The following is a 13,546-nucleotide window of genomic DNA, read 5'->3' as shown; positions in this document are numbered from 1 at the left end:
AAAGATTTTCTGAACGTTTAAAACATCTGGCTCATTGTGAGTTTTATACTTTTTTTCCCTTTTATCTTTTGTTAGTAAATGAAGCCCTTTGTGTATATTTACAATACTGTGACTGTGTGTAAAACAAGGAAGTGGCATAATGGGGCTAAGCCAGTTAGCACCTCTCAGGGAAATGGGGAAATAATTAAGAAAAATAATGTAATTCACTGTGAAACAATGGAAAAAATACTTTGATTCATAGAGGGGTAAAACTCGAACGGCACTAGGCATACAATATAAACGTTGGTCTTGACTGAAGCTGAAGCTAATGCTGTGAGGGCGTTTAGATGAGGAGGCTAAGTTGATCGATGTATGAGTAAACATCCTTTATACAGGAGGCAGTGATAGCAATGCTATTCTTTCTCCATTTCTAGTAGAAAGGATAATATGAAGAAATTGATAGCGTAGATTTATTCTTCCCTCGATGCTTTGTTTCTGGTTGCATGTGTTAGTATATTTTTTTTATTTTTTATTTTTTTTATTCATGTTCTGTTAAGAGGCTCTTTAGAGATTAGAATGGATTACAACTTAGAGTTGTCATAGAGGAGTTTAATCAATTAATACTAGATGGTCTTCAACCACGTTGAGCTGTTTAACTGGAGGCATTGAAGGATGGTTACCTTGAAATCCCGCATCCTCCGCAACTGCCCCACTCAGCTCTGCCGAGCTCCAGACCAATCTCTCAGAGCAAAGCCTACAGTCTACGCATTCTTGCTCTGTTCCAACTTCCTCTGAGCTCGAGGAGAGCATGCACCATATGATTGTTAAATTCATAGGAGCAAAACATTTGGAAATTACCACTTAATTTGATATGATGTATTGAAAAAAATTCCCCATCAGCATATGTGAAGTTTCTGCCCAAATATTTTCTTTTTGTTGGGGTTTTTTGTAACATGGATAATTAGGATCATACAAAATAGTTTTTTATAAACTATGTTTGTTCTCTACTTCCAAACTCAGCATCTCTTCATCCATGCCTGTGCTAAAAAGTTTGTTTTGAAGTTGTGAGATTCGCTCTTGAAAGTTGTCATGACTGGATTTGATTAAACTTTTAAGCCTCTCTGTGTAAAATAAATACTTTGATCGAGATGAGAAATCTGCTACCTGGTATGTTGAAGTACCGATAGTTTGCATCCAATCATTTAATTAAACGGCCTTAGATTTAGGGATGTATAAGAATTATTCTGCAATTTGTAGTTGCCAATTTATCGTTACTATGTTTTAATTTGACAAACCGGATCTTCTCGACATTCTTTTTCCTGTTTGGTATCATTGCAATTGTGGATCTTGACCTGGTCGGACCAGAGCAGAGTAAAAAATGGGTCTGCTCCATATTTTGACGGTGACGGACGGAGAAGACGTACTTGGACGGTGACGTGCGGAGGAGTAGCGGTGGATGTGGAACATCTCTCATTGATTAACATGACAGACAAGTGCTCCGCACTGTGTATGTGAGTGGGGCAGTGCGCAACCGAGACGGAGGATGTGGAATCTCGGGGTTAGGCTTTTCTTAATATTCAACATCTAGCATTCTTTAAGTTCTGAAATACCGCCAGCAGATGGCGCCACGTCTGCTCATTTCACCCGCTGTTGGAATTCTATTAAAGCTAAAAAAAAATACTAAAAACTATCAGGATGGACGTTTAGTGTTTATAACTTTTTTTTATTGTGATCAAACAGATAAGCTTGTTTCTGTTTGGTATGAAGTTTCATGATAAACAGGCATATCAGAATAATTTACAATATTATGAAAATATAATTTCAGAAAGTAAAACTTATTTGAATATGCCATGTAAAATGTTTCATAATTCAGGTTTTGTTTTATAAAAGTGCTTTTTTCTAAACGATTTCCTTTTTACCTTGGATAGGTTGGAAAAAGAAAAATATATTTTTTTGTTTATTTACAAAAACAAGTCGTCCATGATTTCTTAATTTTTATTGGCATGTACCTTAAAGAGCTAGCACTAGCTTCGTCAGCTCAAAAAGCTAAACAGGAGTACCTGAAAGAGTTTCTTATCAGAAAAATGTCTTGAAGAAAATGTAATAATCTCCTTTATAGAAGAAAGTGACTGTCTGTGTTGCTATGGACGAGGTCCTACACATTTTGGCTTTGGTTCTTTGTTATTTACTTGATTTATAAAATCGATTATCCAATCTCTGTGACAATAGCTGGAATGTAGGCCAGCGTTTCTTCAAGTATGCTCGCTGCAATGACCAGGTGTAATGCATGGCTGCTAAGCATGATAGGTGAAAGCCCCTTTATGGTCTTATTTGCAGTAAAATTATACTGAAAGCAAAAGTTTGCCGCTGCAAAAGAACCACGTCTGGTTTGTTTGTCAACAAGTAAGAGAGAAATGAAACCAATTAAGGGGGAGTGTTGGCCTAGTGGTTAGAGCATTGCACTTGTGCTCTGAGAAGGTTGCAAGTACCAGGTTCAATCCCCACATCCTCCGCTGTTTGTTCCTGAGCTAAACCCTTAACCCGACACTGCTCTCTGGGCGCCACACAATGGCAGCCCACTAATCCCTAAGGGGATTGGTTAAATGCAGAGGTGAATTTCTCCAGTGTGAGATCAATAAAGTCCAATTTCTTCTTCTTTCTTTAATTATCATTTTATAGCCGTTCCAACTCTTTCTCTAAAATACAAATATAGAAAGATTGTTTGTGTGAGTCGATATTGTTGGATTAAAAGAGGGGACAAATTACGGCTTCCTGAACATGTCTTGAATGAGCTTCACTTCCAAACAGCGGTTTAACTGTCAGGAAAAGGTAAGTGAAAGTGATGCCCACGTTGACCTTCCTTCCCTGTGGTGATAAATGGCCAGATGGGATTTTTAGAAGCTTTAAAAAACGAACTGCCAAGTATTTCATTGAGTCAGCACACAACCGAAGACAATAATTTAGAAAGATGAACTACTAAGGCACTTATAGAAAACAAGACCACATCTGATTATCAGTTTCATTTTGCAGATATCTGGTGACACACCTGATGGGAGCAGATCTAAACAACATCGTCAAGTGTCAGAAGCTGACAGACGACCATGTCCAGTTTCTCATTTACCAAATTCTCAGAGGCCTAAAGGTTTGTACGAGTCTCACTCAGTTTGTTTTTTAGATAAACAGTTCTTTTCAAATACACTAAACAGAGAAGTGATTTAAGCTGCTATAACTGACTAAAATAGCTCAAATTAACTTATAAAACCAGTTTTAGATTTTTACTATAAAGATGATTCAAAGGGGAGAAAAAATACAAGATTCCCCATGATTTATTTTTCTAAAAGGTTACCTTTTACATATTTAGCCATTAACTAAACACTAATCAACAAGAAACAGAACCGGGAGATTTGATTTGTTTTCTTTTGCTTTGTTTTTTTTCTTTCTTCATTTAGATTCTCCTTGCATAGTACATATAATTGTTTATACCGCACCATATTTATTGTCTAAAATGATTTTTAAGGATGAATTATTTCCAGATTGACTTTAACAGTTGAATTTTATCTGCTCTTCTTTTCTCCTGCAGTACATCCACTCAGCAGATATAATTCATAGAGTAAGTGTTTTCCCTGCTGAATATGTAAATAAACTCAAAAAATTTATCTTATTCCACACAGCCAAAGTGTATTACTCCTTAAACATACTGACTGTGACCTTTAACATTTTTTAGGACCTTAAGCCCAGTAACCTAGCTGTTAATGAAGACTGTGAGCTCAAGGTGGGAAACTTTGCAGATAAATGTTTTGGGTCTGTCATGAATGGCGCTCGGCTCACTGTCCTTTCTTCTCATTGATCAGATCCTTGACTTTGGTTTGGCGCGGCACACGGATGACGAGATGACGGGATACGTAGCCACGCGGTGGTACCGAGCTCCTGAGATCATGCTCAACTGGATGCACTACAACATGACGGGTAAGCGGGCCAATTGTGTGCAACCTTTGTGCTCCAAAATGCTGCTCTTTCTAGTTTGGCTTAAATACTACAAGTAGTTTCAATATTAAATATCTATATAAAAAAAACTGATAATTAAATATTTTTTCCGCATTTGCTAAACACCTTTAATGTATTTATAAAGTTTTAAAACAACGATTTACAGATGGTATTTACAGGTGAAGACTGAGGGTGCAAAGATAGTTTTTTTATTTTTTGCTTTATTAGAAATTGAATCTTCTTAAAATAATCCCACAATAAAAAAAACATGTATTTTTTTTAACACTTAAATGAGTCTTTTTGTAAAATGCATGCATTAATTTACTACAATACTTGCTTTTTACTTTAGCATACTTTTAAAACCTCTCCAATACGATATCGTATATAATATCTGTTACTGTGCGACATCAACTGGAGCTAGGACTGATTGTTGCTAAAAAATAAAAACGAGGAAACTAATATTTCTACAACTCCTTCATTTTCATCATTTGTAGCTCGAAGCATGTCTGTATTATAAAAGGAAAGTCTTATTAAGGACTTCAAACTTGTTGAGCATCTGAAATCCTCTCAAGAACGTTTGGTGAAAGCCAAAATAAGCTAACAGATTTTTGATTAAACATAAATAGCTTAGCTATTCCTCCTGCTACCTTTTTTTTTTTTTTTTTTTTAATCCAGGGTTTCCGTGTGTCATTAAATGTCATCAAATTATTATTTTTTTTAAATTAAGGCCTTAATTGACAATGAAAATTAATTAAATGTGACTATCTTGGCATTTAATATGTTTTTTTTGTTTTTTTTTAAGTTAATAAAAACAATTTAGTCAGATTTAATATATCAGATATAACATGTTCCGTGTGTACAGTCATGGGTACTTGTTGATGGCATTAAAATGATTTCTAGGAGCAGTAAAAGAGCATTAAATTAGAGCTACTCATTCCTGTATAAACCCTGTATTCATTTTTTTTTTTTTTTGTTACCGTGTCTATCTGCAGTATTTAACAATTCTGTAGGTGCATCTGAGCTTCGAAAACTCAAAATATATTAAAATGTTTTTAGGCACTTGAATAATTTGACAAGGGGAGCAGAAAAGCTACTTTTAAACGCCCCTTAAGATCTTTTCTCATTTAAGATCTTTTCTCATTTATTTCTTGCATTTCTGTTTGGAAAAAAATATTTTTCTTCATCTAAGGACATCAGTTTGAACATGCTGGTGCTAACAAGCCTTTTCATTTTAAACAGTGGACATCTGGTCGGTTGGATGCATCATGGCGGAGCTGCTTACCGGACGGACGCTTTTTCCAGGCACAGACCGTATCCTTTCATTTATGTTGTCAGAGTACTCTTTGTTCATAAATGTTTCAGGGAAATCCATTCAGAGGACTTTTTTTTTTTTAAATAGTCTCAGACCAATCTGAGTTCTTTTTAAAGCTGTTCAAACACGGTAAGAATGCTTCCCTGTTCAGGTTGAGCCAAACGTATGAAGTGTTTGTAGGTTGCATGCCAATGTGTGTATGTATTGCATACATACAAGGAGATGTTTTTCACCTTTTGCTGCATGGCTCACCTTTTGATTTTCCACCCCTTCATGACGGCGCATTTTTTTCTGCTTCTCTTCTACACAGAAAACCTCCTCTGAGCGTTGGGACGATTTTTGTTTAAAACATGCATGATGATCTTGTTTTTATTTTTTTAAATGCAACCACAATGAAATGCAGAACTAAGCACCTGCTCCTGGGGCCATGGTCCTGTAAAGAGGAAAAAAAAGTACGGGGCCGATTGCATAATGTGTTTGTGATCCTGCTCTAAGTAACCGACTCATCCACGCTTTCTCTGCATGTCCTGTGTGTGGGTGTTTGAGTTGGGCTTTCTTACCACATCTGAATCGCTCTTGTGAAGATGGTTCTCTCTGGTCTGCCTCCTCATAAACTGTCTGAATGGAATGTTTGACTGCGGCATCAGTGTTTATCTAATCTAATTGTAAGGAAGAGAAGTAAGAGGACTAGGATGCTTTACATAGTTGGCAGTTTAAAGGGTGTAAGTGTTATACCTAATGTGGAATAATGGTCGTAGGGAAATAAAAGATGCATAATCTTTAATGTTCACATGAGCCTGTGATCTGTAAGGGAGCGTTTCAGATTGAGGTCTTTCTTTGGAGTGATGGCCTAGTGTTTAGAGCAGTGCGCTTGTGCTCGGAGAAGGTTGCAAGTACCCGGTTCAATCCTCACTGCCTCGACACTGGGTTCCTGAGCAAGACCCTTAACCCCACACTGCTCCCCGAGTGCCACACAATAGCAGCCCACTGCTCCCCAAGGGGATATGTTAAATGCAGAGATGCATTTTTCCATTGTGAGATCAATAAAGTTCAATTCTTGCAGATCCTGGTGATGCCTAGCCTAGTAAACTAGCCCCATCTGCCAGCAGGCAAAATCACTTTTGCCTGCGAGTGGTCTAGCCTCGATCAATACCCCAGGCCCTAGAACTGGCGGGCCAATCACAATGCAGAGATGTGTTTTGAATTTCTGGATGCAAAGCGGGGGGTGGGGTTTTGAGGGCGTGACAACCAAGCTGTGCGACGCTGGAGAAAGAACAACAAGGAAGATGGCAACAACTATTGAAACTATTGAACAGTTCTCATTTGACTCAGCTTTGGTAAAAGTTTTGGAAGGATTAGACTTGGGGTTTCGTTGAAATGTGAGCAGGAAAAGGCTCTACACTCATTCATTTTTAGGAAGGAATATTCCCCGTTTTACCGCCCACCAGCTTTCTGTCGCGCTTACTACGTCACAGTCTGTTGTGCTCATTGTTTAGAGCGTTGGCCAATAGGCACAGACATGGTTTGAAAAACAACGGGTTGTTGTCATCAACAATCTCCCGATTTCTCATTCACCGGGGCCAGACTAAATTACACATTTAATCTCCCATTTTAACCCCATTTAGTCTGGTTTATTAGGCATGGGGGTGCCCCTATTAGGGTTGTATGGCTCATTCCGAGTCTTCCACAGTTTCTTTGAAATGAATAAGCAGCTAATTCTGCTCCGAGGTTGTTTCAATTTCCACCCAAAAATCTATATTTACAATAAGCTAATAAGAGCCAGCTTAGGAACATTTTTCTATTTGAAGCACAAGTGATGATTTTACTGTTTATAGCAAAGACACGTTTGATTTAAATAAATAAAAAAAATGTAGCCCAAAAGATGTAGGATTGTGCTTTTTTTCTTTTTCTTTTTTGTTACTTCTCTATGGCGCCTCTGGTTAACTTCTAACATCTCACTGATGCCAAACTTGCCAACTTTAAGTCTTCTACCTTTGGTGACCAAAGATTGTTGTTACTGCAACCTGATAGTTCCTGGGTACGGTGCATTCACTTCAGGGGAAACTATTGGATTTCTGAGCCTCCATCCTGGTCACCAGCTCATTGTTCTGTGCACCTTTACTAATAATTATTTGAATTCAGTTTTAAATGTGTTGAGAATCTTGGAGTTAAAAAATGCTGCATGGGATTTTGTACATTATCATACTTGCCTAAACTAACTCCTGACCCACATTATGATTAAACATTTTAATGCATGCTTCCATCTGGCTTGTAAATGGAAATTTTTACATTTTAAAGGAAAAATTAGACAGAAAATTAGGGTAATGTTTAAATCCTCCTACTTTGATAAGACTCTTTTGCTTCTGAATCAATCAGCTGAACAACTTCCTCAATATTCACTAGTTCAGCAGAGGCCCGTTTATCATAGTTGTTTTTATTAGAGGTGCAAGACTTAAAAGCCAATTTGTGAGTCAAATATAACATTATCTATTGCAGAGTTTGTTAAATGTGAAGCGCAACATTATCTGCATGTTGGAATGAATTTAATTCCTGACTTATAAGGAAACAGCAGCAGGAATTGCTCTTTTAATATCAATATTTGTTTTTGGAAGTGGAAAAAGCTGCACCTTTTGTCTCTAAAAACACCAACAAACCAGACAGGCAGTAAAAAAAAAGGTTTTTCTTCAGGTTATGAAAAAAGCTCCATCCAGTCCAGCTCTTTGTGTAGATTTACATTTAGTCTGTTTATTCCTCCATTTTTTGCATGTTTTCACTCATTTTTTCTGTTGCCAGTGCTGTCCATCCATTCCTTTGTTTTTTATTTTTCCTTCATGTGAGCGTGTTAGACATTGATCAGTTGAAGCTTATAATGATGCTCGTCGGAACCCCAGGGCCCGAGCTCTTGATGAAAATCTCTTCAGATTCTGTGAGTGCTAAGTACCATCCCTCCCAGTTATTTATTTTTTCTTTCTGTTGCCTGTCTGTGTGTTGTCTCTGGTTATAGTTAGCCTACTTTTCTTGTGTTTACTAAACCATCTTTTCTCCGGCTGTGCGTTTAACTGTGCTGCGGCTCATTTTCTCTCTGCTTTCCATGTTTGTCAAGTATTTTTTTAGCCCTGCTGCGCGTTAGAGGATTTAAACTTTTTTTTAATCTGTAAAAGTCCAATGATTATATTGTATACATCAGCTCGGCTTCTTGTCTCCTGCCCCTGCCTTCAAATCTCTCATCCTGCCTCTCTTCATTTAATGACACCCCCCCATCCTTGTTGATGTGCTATGATTCCCCTTGACTCAGAAGCTTAAGATATAAACCAGCTGCAGCAGATAATGCGTCTGACGGGGACTCCCCCAGCCTCCCTCATAAGCAGGATGCCCAGCCATGAGGTGAGACCCCCCCCCCCCCCCCCCTTTTTTTTTTTTATCAGTCGGAGTTGGGGACGAGCAGCAGCCACAACTTTGCTGTTCCCTTCCACACCGACGGGCAACCCCACCCTGTACTGTCGCTTCACTTCTTCCCTGTTTCCTTTCTGGCTCACAGTGCCTGCCTGTGCAGCTACTGTTGCACCAGTTTTCAGTAGGATTAGTTTTGTACTAACGAAGGCGTTTGGAGTTTAGGTTGATTGCTAAGAGCTTGGAGCTACTGTTGCTGTGTGAACATTTCTAGGAATCTGAAAATGTGACGATTAAAGCTGTTTATCTCTCTTTTTTTCCAACAGGCAAGGAACTACATTAACTCTCTTCCTCACATGCCCAAGAGGAACTTTGCTGATGTGTTCATTGGTGCCAACCCTCTTGGTAAGTTCCTCTTTAAGCTTTGATCTGTTTATACAGCTTCTGGCTCACTGCAGCCCTCTAGTGGCATCATGACTATCCTAAAAATTGCAGTATTGTTTTTCCTTCCTTTCTCTCTTTGCTTTTGCACTGTATTGTTAAGCATTTATGAAACTGCTAGTAAAGATGAAAATGATACAGGTGAACTAAAGCTGTAGTGTTAAAAGAAACACAAGGAATTGGACTTGATGTTGATGGTGCAGACAAATTGGACACTTACACAGAAAACAAAATCTATAGCTATATATGATATAAAACATACTATATACCGTGTAGAGTGTATTGCAGGCTCAGACTGGGAACGATTTTCGGCATCTTTTGATCTCTTAGGCCATAAATCTAAAGAAAAACATTTTTTACCTATCCTAAACTGCCAGATTGGGAAACATCCCAACCTGGCAACAATGCGCGTAAGACTGGAAACGTTAGCCTTTAGATGCAAATCCCCATCCTGCACCGCAACATATTTTTGCAAAATTTTTAAACATAAATTTGCCAAATATAAGAGGAACATCGTAGTTTGGTTTAAAGAAAGCATTTTTGTTTATTATACTTTATTTTGTTGCAAGGGTTTTACAGTTTGAAGAAATAGAAAATTACACCATATGCCAACCGTCACAAGGAAGGGCTATATATACTGCATGCATCATTTAGGTAGTTGTCATTTTATTGCTTCTTAAGCTTCTTGAGTTATTTACTGTCGCAGGTAGGAGCTTCGGCCGGAGAGTAAGTTTTGGTGTTGTATGATTTAAAGGAATAGTACACCCAAAACATGATTAGCCTTCATTTTCTACTCACCCCCATGCTGAACGACACTCTGGAGTACTTTTTTGATATCTCAAATGCATCTGGAGATCTGGGAGGCTTCTTGCTGTCTGCTGACATTCAAATAATGGAGGTCTATGGTGCCCGAGGCAGAAAGGTCCATAAAAGTCCACAAAAAACATGTCAATATTCCCCCATACTGCTCGTCCAATGTATTCAAAGTGTCCTGAGTGGGTAGCGTCCATAATTTACTCGAAACAAAGTCCTTTAGAATGGTTTTTAGAGCATAAACAGTAGTGTATAGGATTTCCTAAAAGCGCGCGCCTGCGAGTTCACAAGCCTACGGAAACTGCGGCAGACCAAGCCAGATGAAAGTGCTAGCTAAAAAGATAGCTAACGGGATGAGCATATAGGATTGCCTTACGTAAGCACATCACCAGAATGATTGACAATGAGGACGACCACTTATTTAGACGATCCACCTGGAAATAAAAGATCATCCTCTATGCCTTTAATTAACTACATGTTGGGCTGCTACAACCTCCTTTTAAACTGTTGCGAAGCACTTAGTGGCTTTGGTGTGTGAAAGGTGCTATATAAATAAGGCTTACTTTCTATATCTGTAAATAGGGAAAAAATAGTTTAACACAAATTGTCTCGTGTGTGAATATATGGTTCCAAATCTTACAACTACATTAGTGTTCCTTACTGTTATCTGCTGTGCTTCAGCTGTGGACTTGCTGGAGAAGATGCTGGTGCTGGACACGGATAAGCGGATCACAGCGTCGGAGGCTCTGGTCCACCCATACTTCTCTCAGTACCACGACCCGGACGACGAGCCCGAGGCGGAGCCTTACGACCAGAGCTTTGAAAGTCGCGATTTGGAAATAGAGGAGTGGAAGAGTAAGTTTGGATGAGTGACTTTGTTCTGTGTTAGAATCTCTTACATAGATGCTCATTATGGTGTTTTGTTCCCACCCCTTAGGCCTAACCTATGATGAGGTCCTCAGCTTCGAGCCGCCTCCTTTAGATGATGAGATGGAATCCTGAGTGCCGAGGAGCATTTATCTTCCTCCTTATTTTGTTTTTATTATTATTTCAAAGGAACACTCTTTTAAAACTATCAATCTCATGTGACTATCCATTTGTTTCCTGCTCACATGCCACAACCACGACATTCAAGTGCCTGCCGTCATTCGTACCTTGGGACGTTGTGATAACGGCAACAAAAAAATCTCAAGGCCAACTTTAACTCATGCTTTTTTTTTGCTTACAGCATTTAATTTGTAGTTTTTAATTTTTATTCATCATGCTGGGAAAAAAAAAAAAAAAAAAAAACATACGTGCCAGTATCTGAAAACATTTGCTGGACACTTATCTAAAGATTCACATTTATAAGGTTTTAATACTTAGGAGATAGCACAGTGGAGGGGACACATTTTTAAAGGTAGTTCTTCTTTTACCCCAAATGATTAGTTGAAATGTTATTTCTGTGTAGATATTACAGCAAACAGTATTTGTACATAAGTATTTTAGAGATAGTTGCGTACTCATAGACACTTTAACGGATCTCTTCGACAGTATGAATTTCATTACCAGAGTTCATCCTAAAATGGCCTAAATTGACAATGTATGTAATTTATACCAGGTGTGTACAGAATATGAGGGGAAAGTATACAAATAATTCAGATATCTGGGAAAAAAAGAGGCTTTATACTTTCTTAGCTTTGTTGACTTGTTGTTTTTTCTTTTTTTAGAAAATGTTGCCTATGAGAGTATCACATATTCATCCACTGTGTTTGTTTTTCTCCTCATCCATTTCTAATAGCTCTACAGCTCCAAAAATGAATGTTTTAGCAGTCACCAAGCTCCAGTATCACAGCACCATGTTGAAGACAGGGTTGGCTTAGTAATTTATTCAGATCTGATGTTTTCCCGCGAGAGCATCGGCTGACGGCATAATTTAATCCTATTTGCGTTTAATAAACCATATTACATTTATTGTGTGTTGAATGTTATTGGGCACCTGTTTGCTCTGTATTTATGATCCTCTTATGTTGTTTGTATATCAGTGTAAAAGAGAATGTTATTTGTCAGAATTTAGGGTTGTTTTTGTTATTTATGGAGAGTCTCTTGTGTCAGTATCCAAAAGCATCAAATATCTGATTTTTTTTATTTTTTTTTGGTTCCTCCTTTTTGGCCAAAGTGACTGCAGTTACAGTTTGTGTATCTAAGCAGACAGAGAGCCATGCAGTCTAAGTTTTGATATCACAATTGGCTGATAATTGAGTCCATACCATCCTGCCCCTATGATAGGCACAGGTTCTGAAATCTGGAGCCTTGATAATGTGTTCATACCTCTATAAGTTTTTTTTTTTATCTTGTTACATTTCAAAACTACATTTAATGTGTTTTTTATTGAAATTTTGTGTATCTGTGAACCTTAGTTTTTCCTGTCATGCCACACTTCTTTAATTGGACTTTGACTAGGCTATTCTTACACATAAAGATGCATTGTGGGGTTTTTTTTTCCCAGTGGTGGAAAATGTTTTTATTGCATAGCATTTTACATACTGAAAAAGGTCTACTGACCACAGAACCTCCCTCCACCTCTTGTCTGGATCATAATCTGTGAATTTCGCACTGTTGTCTGTTGGTCTATCACATGAAATCTCGATAAAATATGTTAAAGGTTGAGGTTATAACATGATAGAAAGGACAAAAAGAAAAAGTTCCAAGGGTATGAGCACTTTTGAAATCGTTTACAGCATCCTTCAGATCACTGAAGCAAAGAATTTACTTGCAGTAGGAGGGAAGCATTTTTCCAGTCAAATCATATTTCTATGCTGCACATTATCGCACAGTTGCTCTGGCCATGTCATCCGAACATCGTTGTATATCTCTTTCTTTTAATTTCCCTTTGCTTAGTTCATCTAGATTTTACTTTTCCTGATGCGCTATTTTATTCTGTGTTGAATCCCAATTGGATGTCTGTGATTTATCCTGGGTTGATTGTTTTAGGGATTTTTATTTTATTATATTTGTAGTAGGTGGATCACAAGCACCGAAATGTTCAATTAATGGAATATTCAAACAGGGCACATAAGTGGTTCTTTTCTCACTGCATCCTGTAGGGCAGCGCTCAGGTCATATTTTTTTTTTAAACACATATTCATCAATCAAATACAGATCTTAATCTCCAGGTCCAAATGTCACATTGATTTGGTTTGCTTGCTTTACCTGAAAGAACTTTTATGTATTTTTCAGCGAGTTCTTCATCCCATTGTACTAAGACAGCAAGACCATGCTTTCTGTAAATATAAAACCATCAGAAAATAAAGGCTACTATTTTTCAAAGCTGTAAGGGTGATCATTATATTGGCTTCCTTCCTTCCACAACACACTTGGTGTATCAATACCTGACAATCCTATGCTGTAGTCTTTGAGATCAAGGAAACAAGAATGTTATACCACCGTTTCAAGCAGACAAATCTTTGCTTTTTCATTTGTCGTTTGTGTTTACATTGTGCCATAGCTCCTTTTAAAGTTTAATGCATATTAATTGCAGGGGGCTAGGGGAACTGAGGGCTCATTTGATGCCTCAGTGGTTTGTGCTGACTGACTGTAGCTTTAATTCTTTCCTCTGGTGCAGTCAGCACCTTTGTGGTCTCCCCT

At 37.9% G+C, this 13,546-nt stretch overlaps 1 protein-coding gene across 2 annotated transcripts in view; it reads left to right on the top strand.

Annotated features, from left to right (window-relative positions):
- mapk14b (mitogen-activated protein kinase 14b) overlaps positions 1 to 13,228 on the top strand; it is a 30,277-nt gene extending 17,049 nt beyond the window's left edge. The window contains exons 4-12 of one of the 2 annotated variants that reach the window (XM_038298022.1): positions 3,010 to 3,121; positions 3,560 to 3,589; positions 3,704 to 3,751; positions 3,831 to 3,945; positions 5,203 to 5,274; positions 8,580 to 8,659; positions 8,992 to 9,070; positions 10,601 to 10,774; positions 10,857 to 13,228. In XM_038298022.1, the coding sequence (XP_038153950.1) occupies positions 3,010 to 3,121; positions 3,560 to 3,589; positions 3,704 to 3,751; positions 3,831 to 3,945; positions 5,203 to 5,274; positions 8,580 to 8,659; positions 8,992 to 9,070; positions 10,601 to 10,774; positions 10,857 to 10,921 (775 nt within the window). In that variant the 3' untranslated portion in view covers positions 10,922 to 13,228. Of the gene's footprint in view, positions 1 to 3,009; positions 3,122 to 3,559; positions 3,590 to 3,703; positions 3,752 to 3,830; positions 3,946 to 5,202; positions 5,275 to 8,121; positions 8,202 to 8,579; positions 8,660 to 8,991; positions 9,071 to 10,600; positions 10,775 to 10,856 lie in introns of both variants that reach the window. The other variant, XM_038298023.1, reaches the window with a different exon arrangement.
- Positions 13,229 to 13,546: the final 318 nt, after the last annotated feature.

The sequence above is a fragment of the Cyprinodon tularosa genome, unplaced genomic scaffold (assembly GCF_016077235.1).
Source record: "Cyprinodon tularosa strain WSP-4 unplaced genomic scaffold, ASM1607723v1 ctg40, whole genome shotgun sequence".
In the NCBI taxonomy this organism is placed as follows: Eukaryota; Metazoa; Chordata; class Actinopteri; order Cyprinodontiformes; family Cyprinodontidae; genus Cyprinodon; species Cyprinodon tularosa.
The sequence above is the reverse complement of the archived record's forward strand: the minus strand, read 5'-3'. Positions and strand labels throughout refer to the sequence as shown.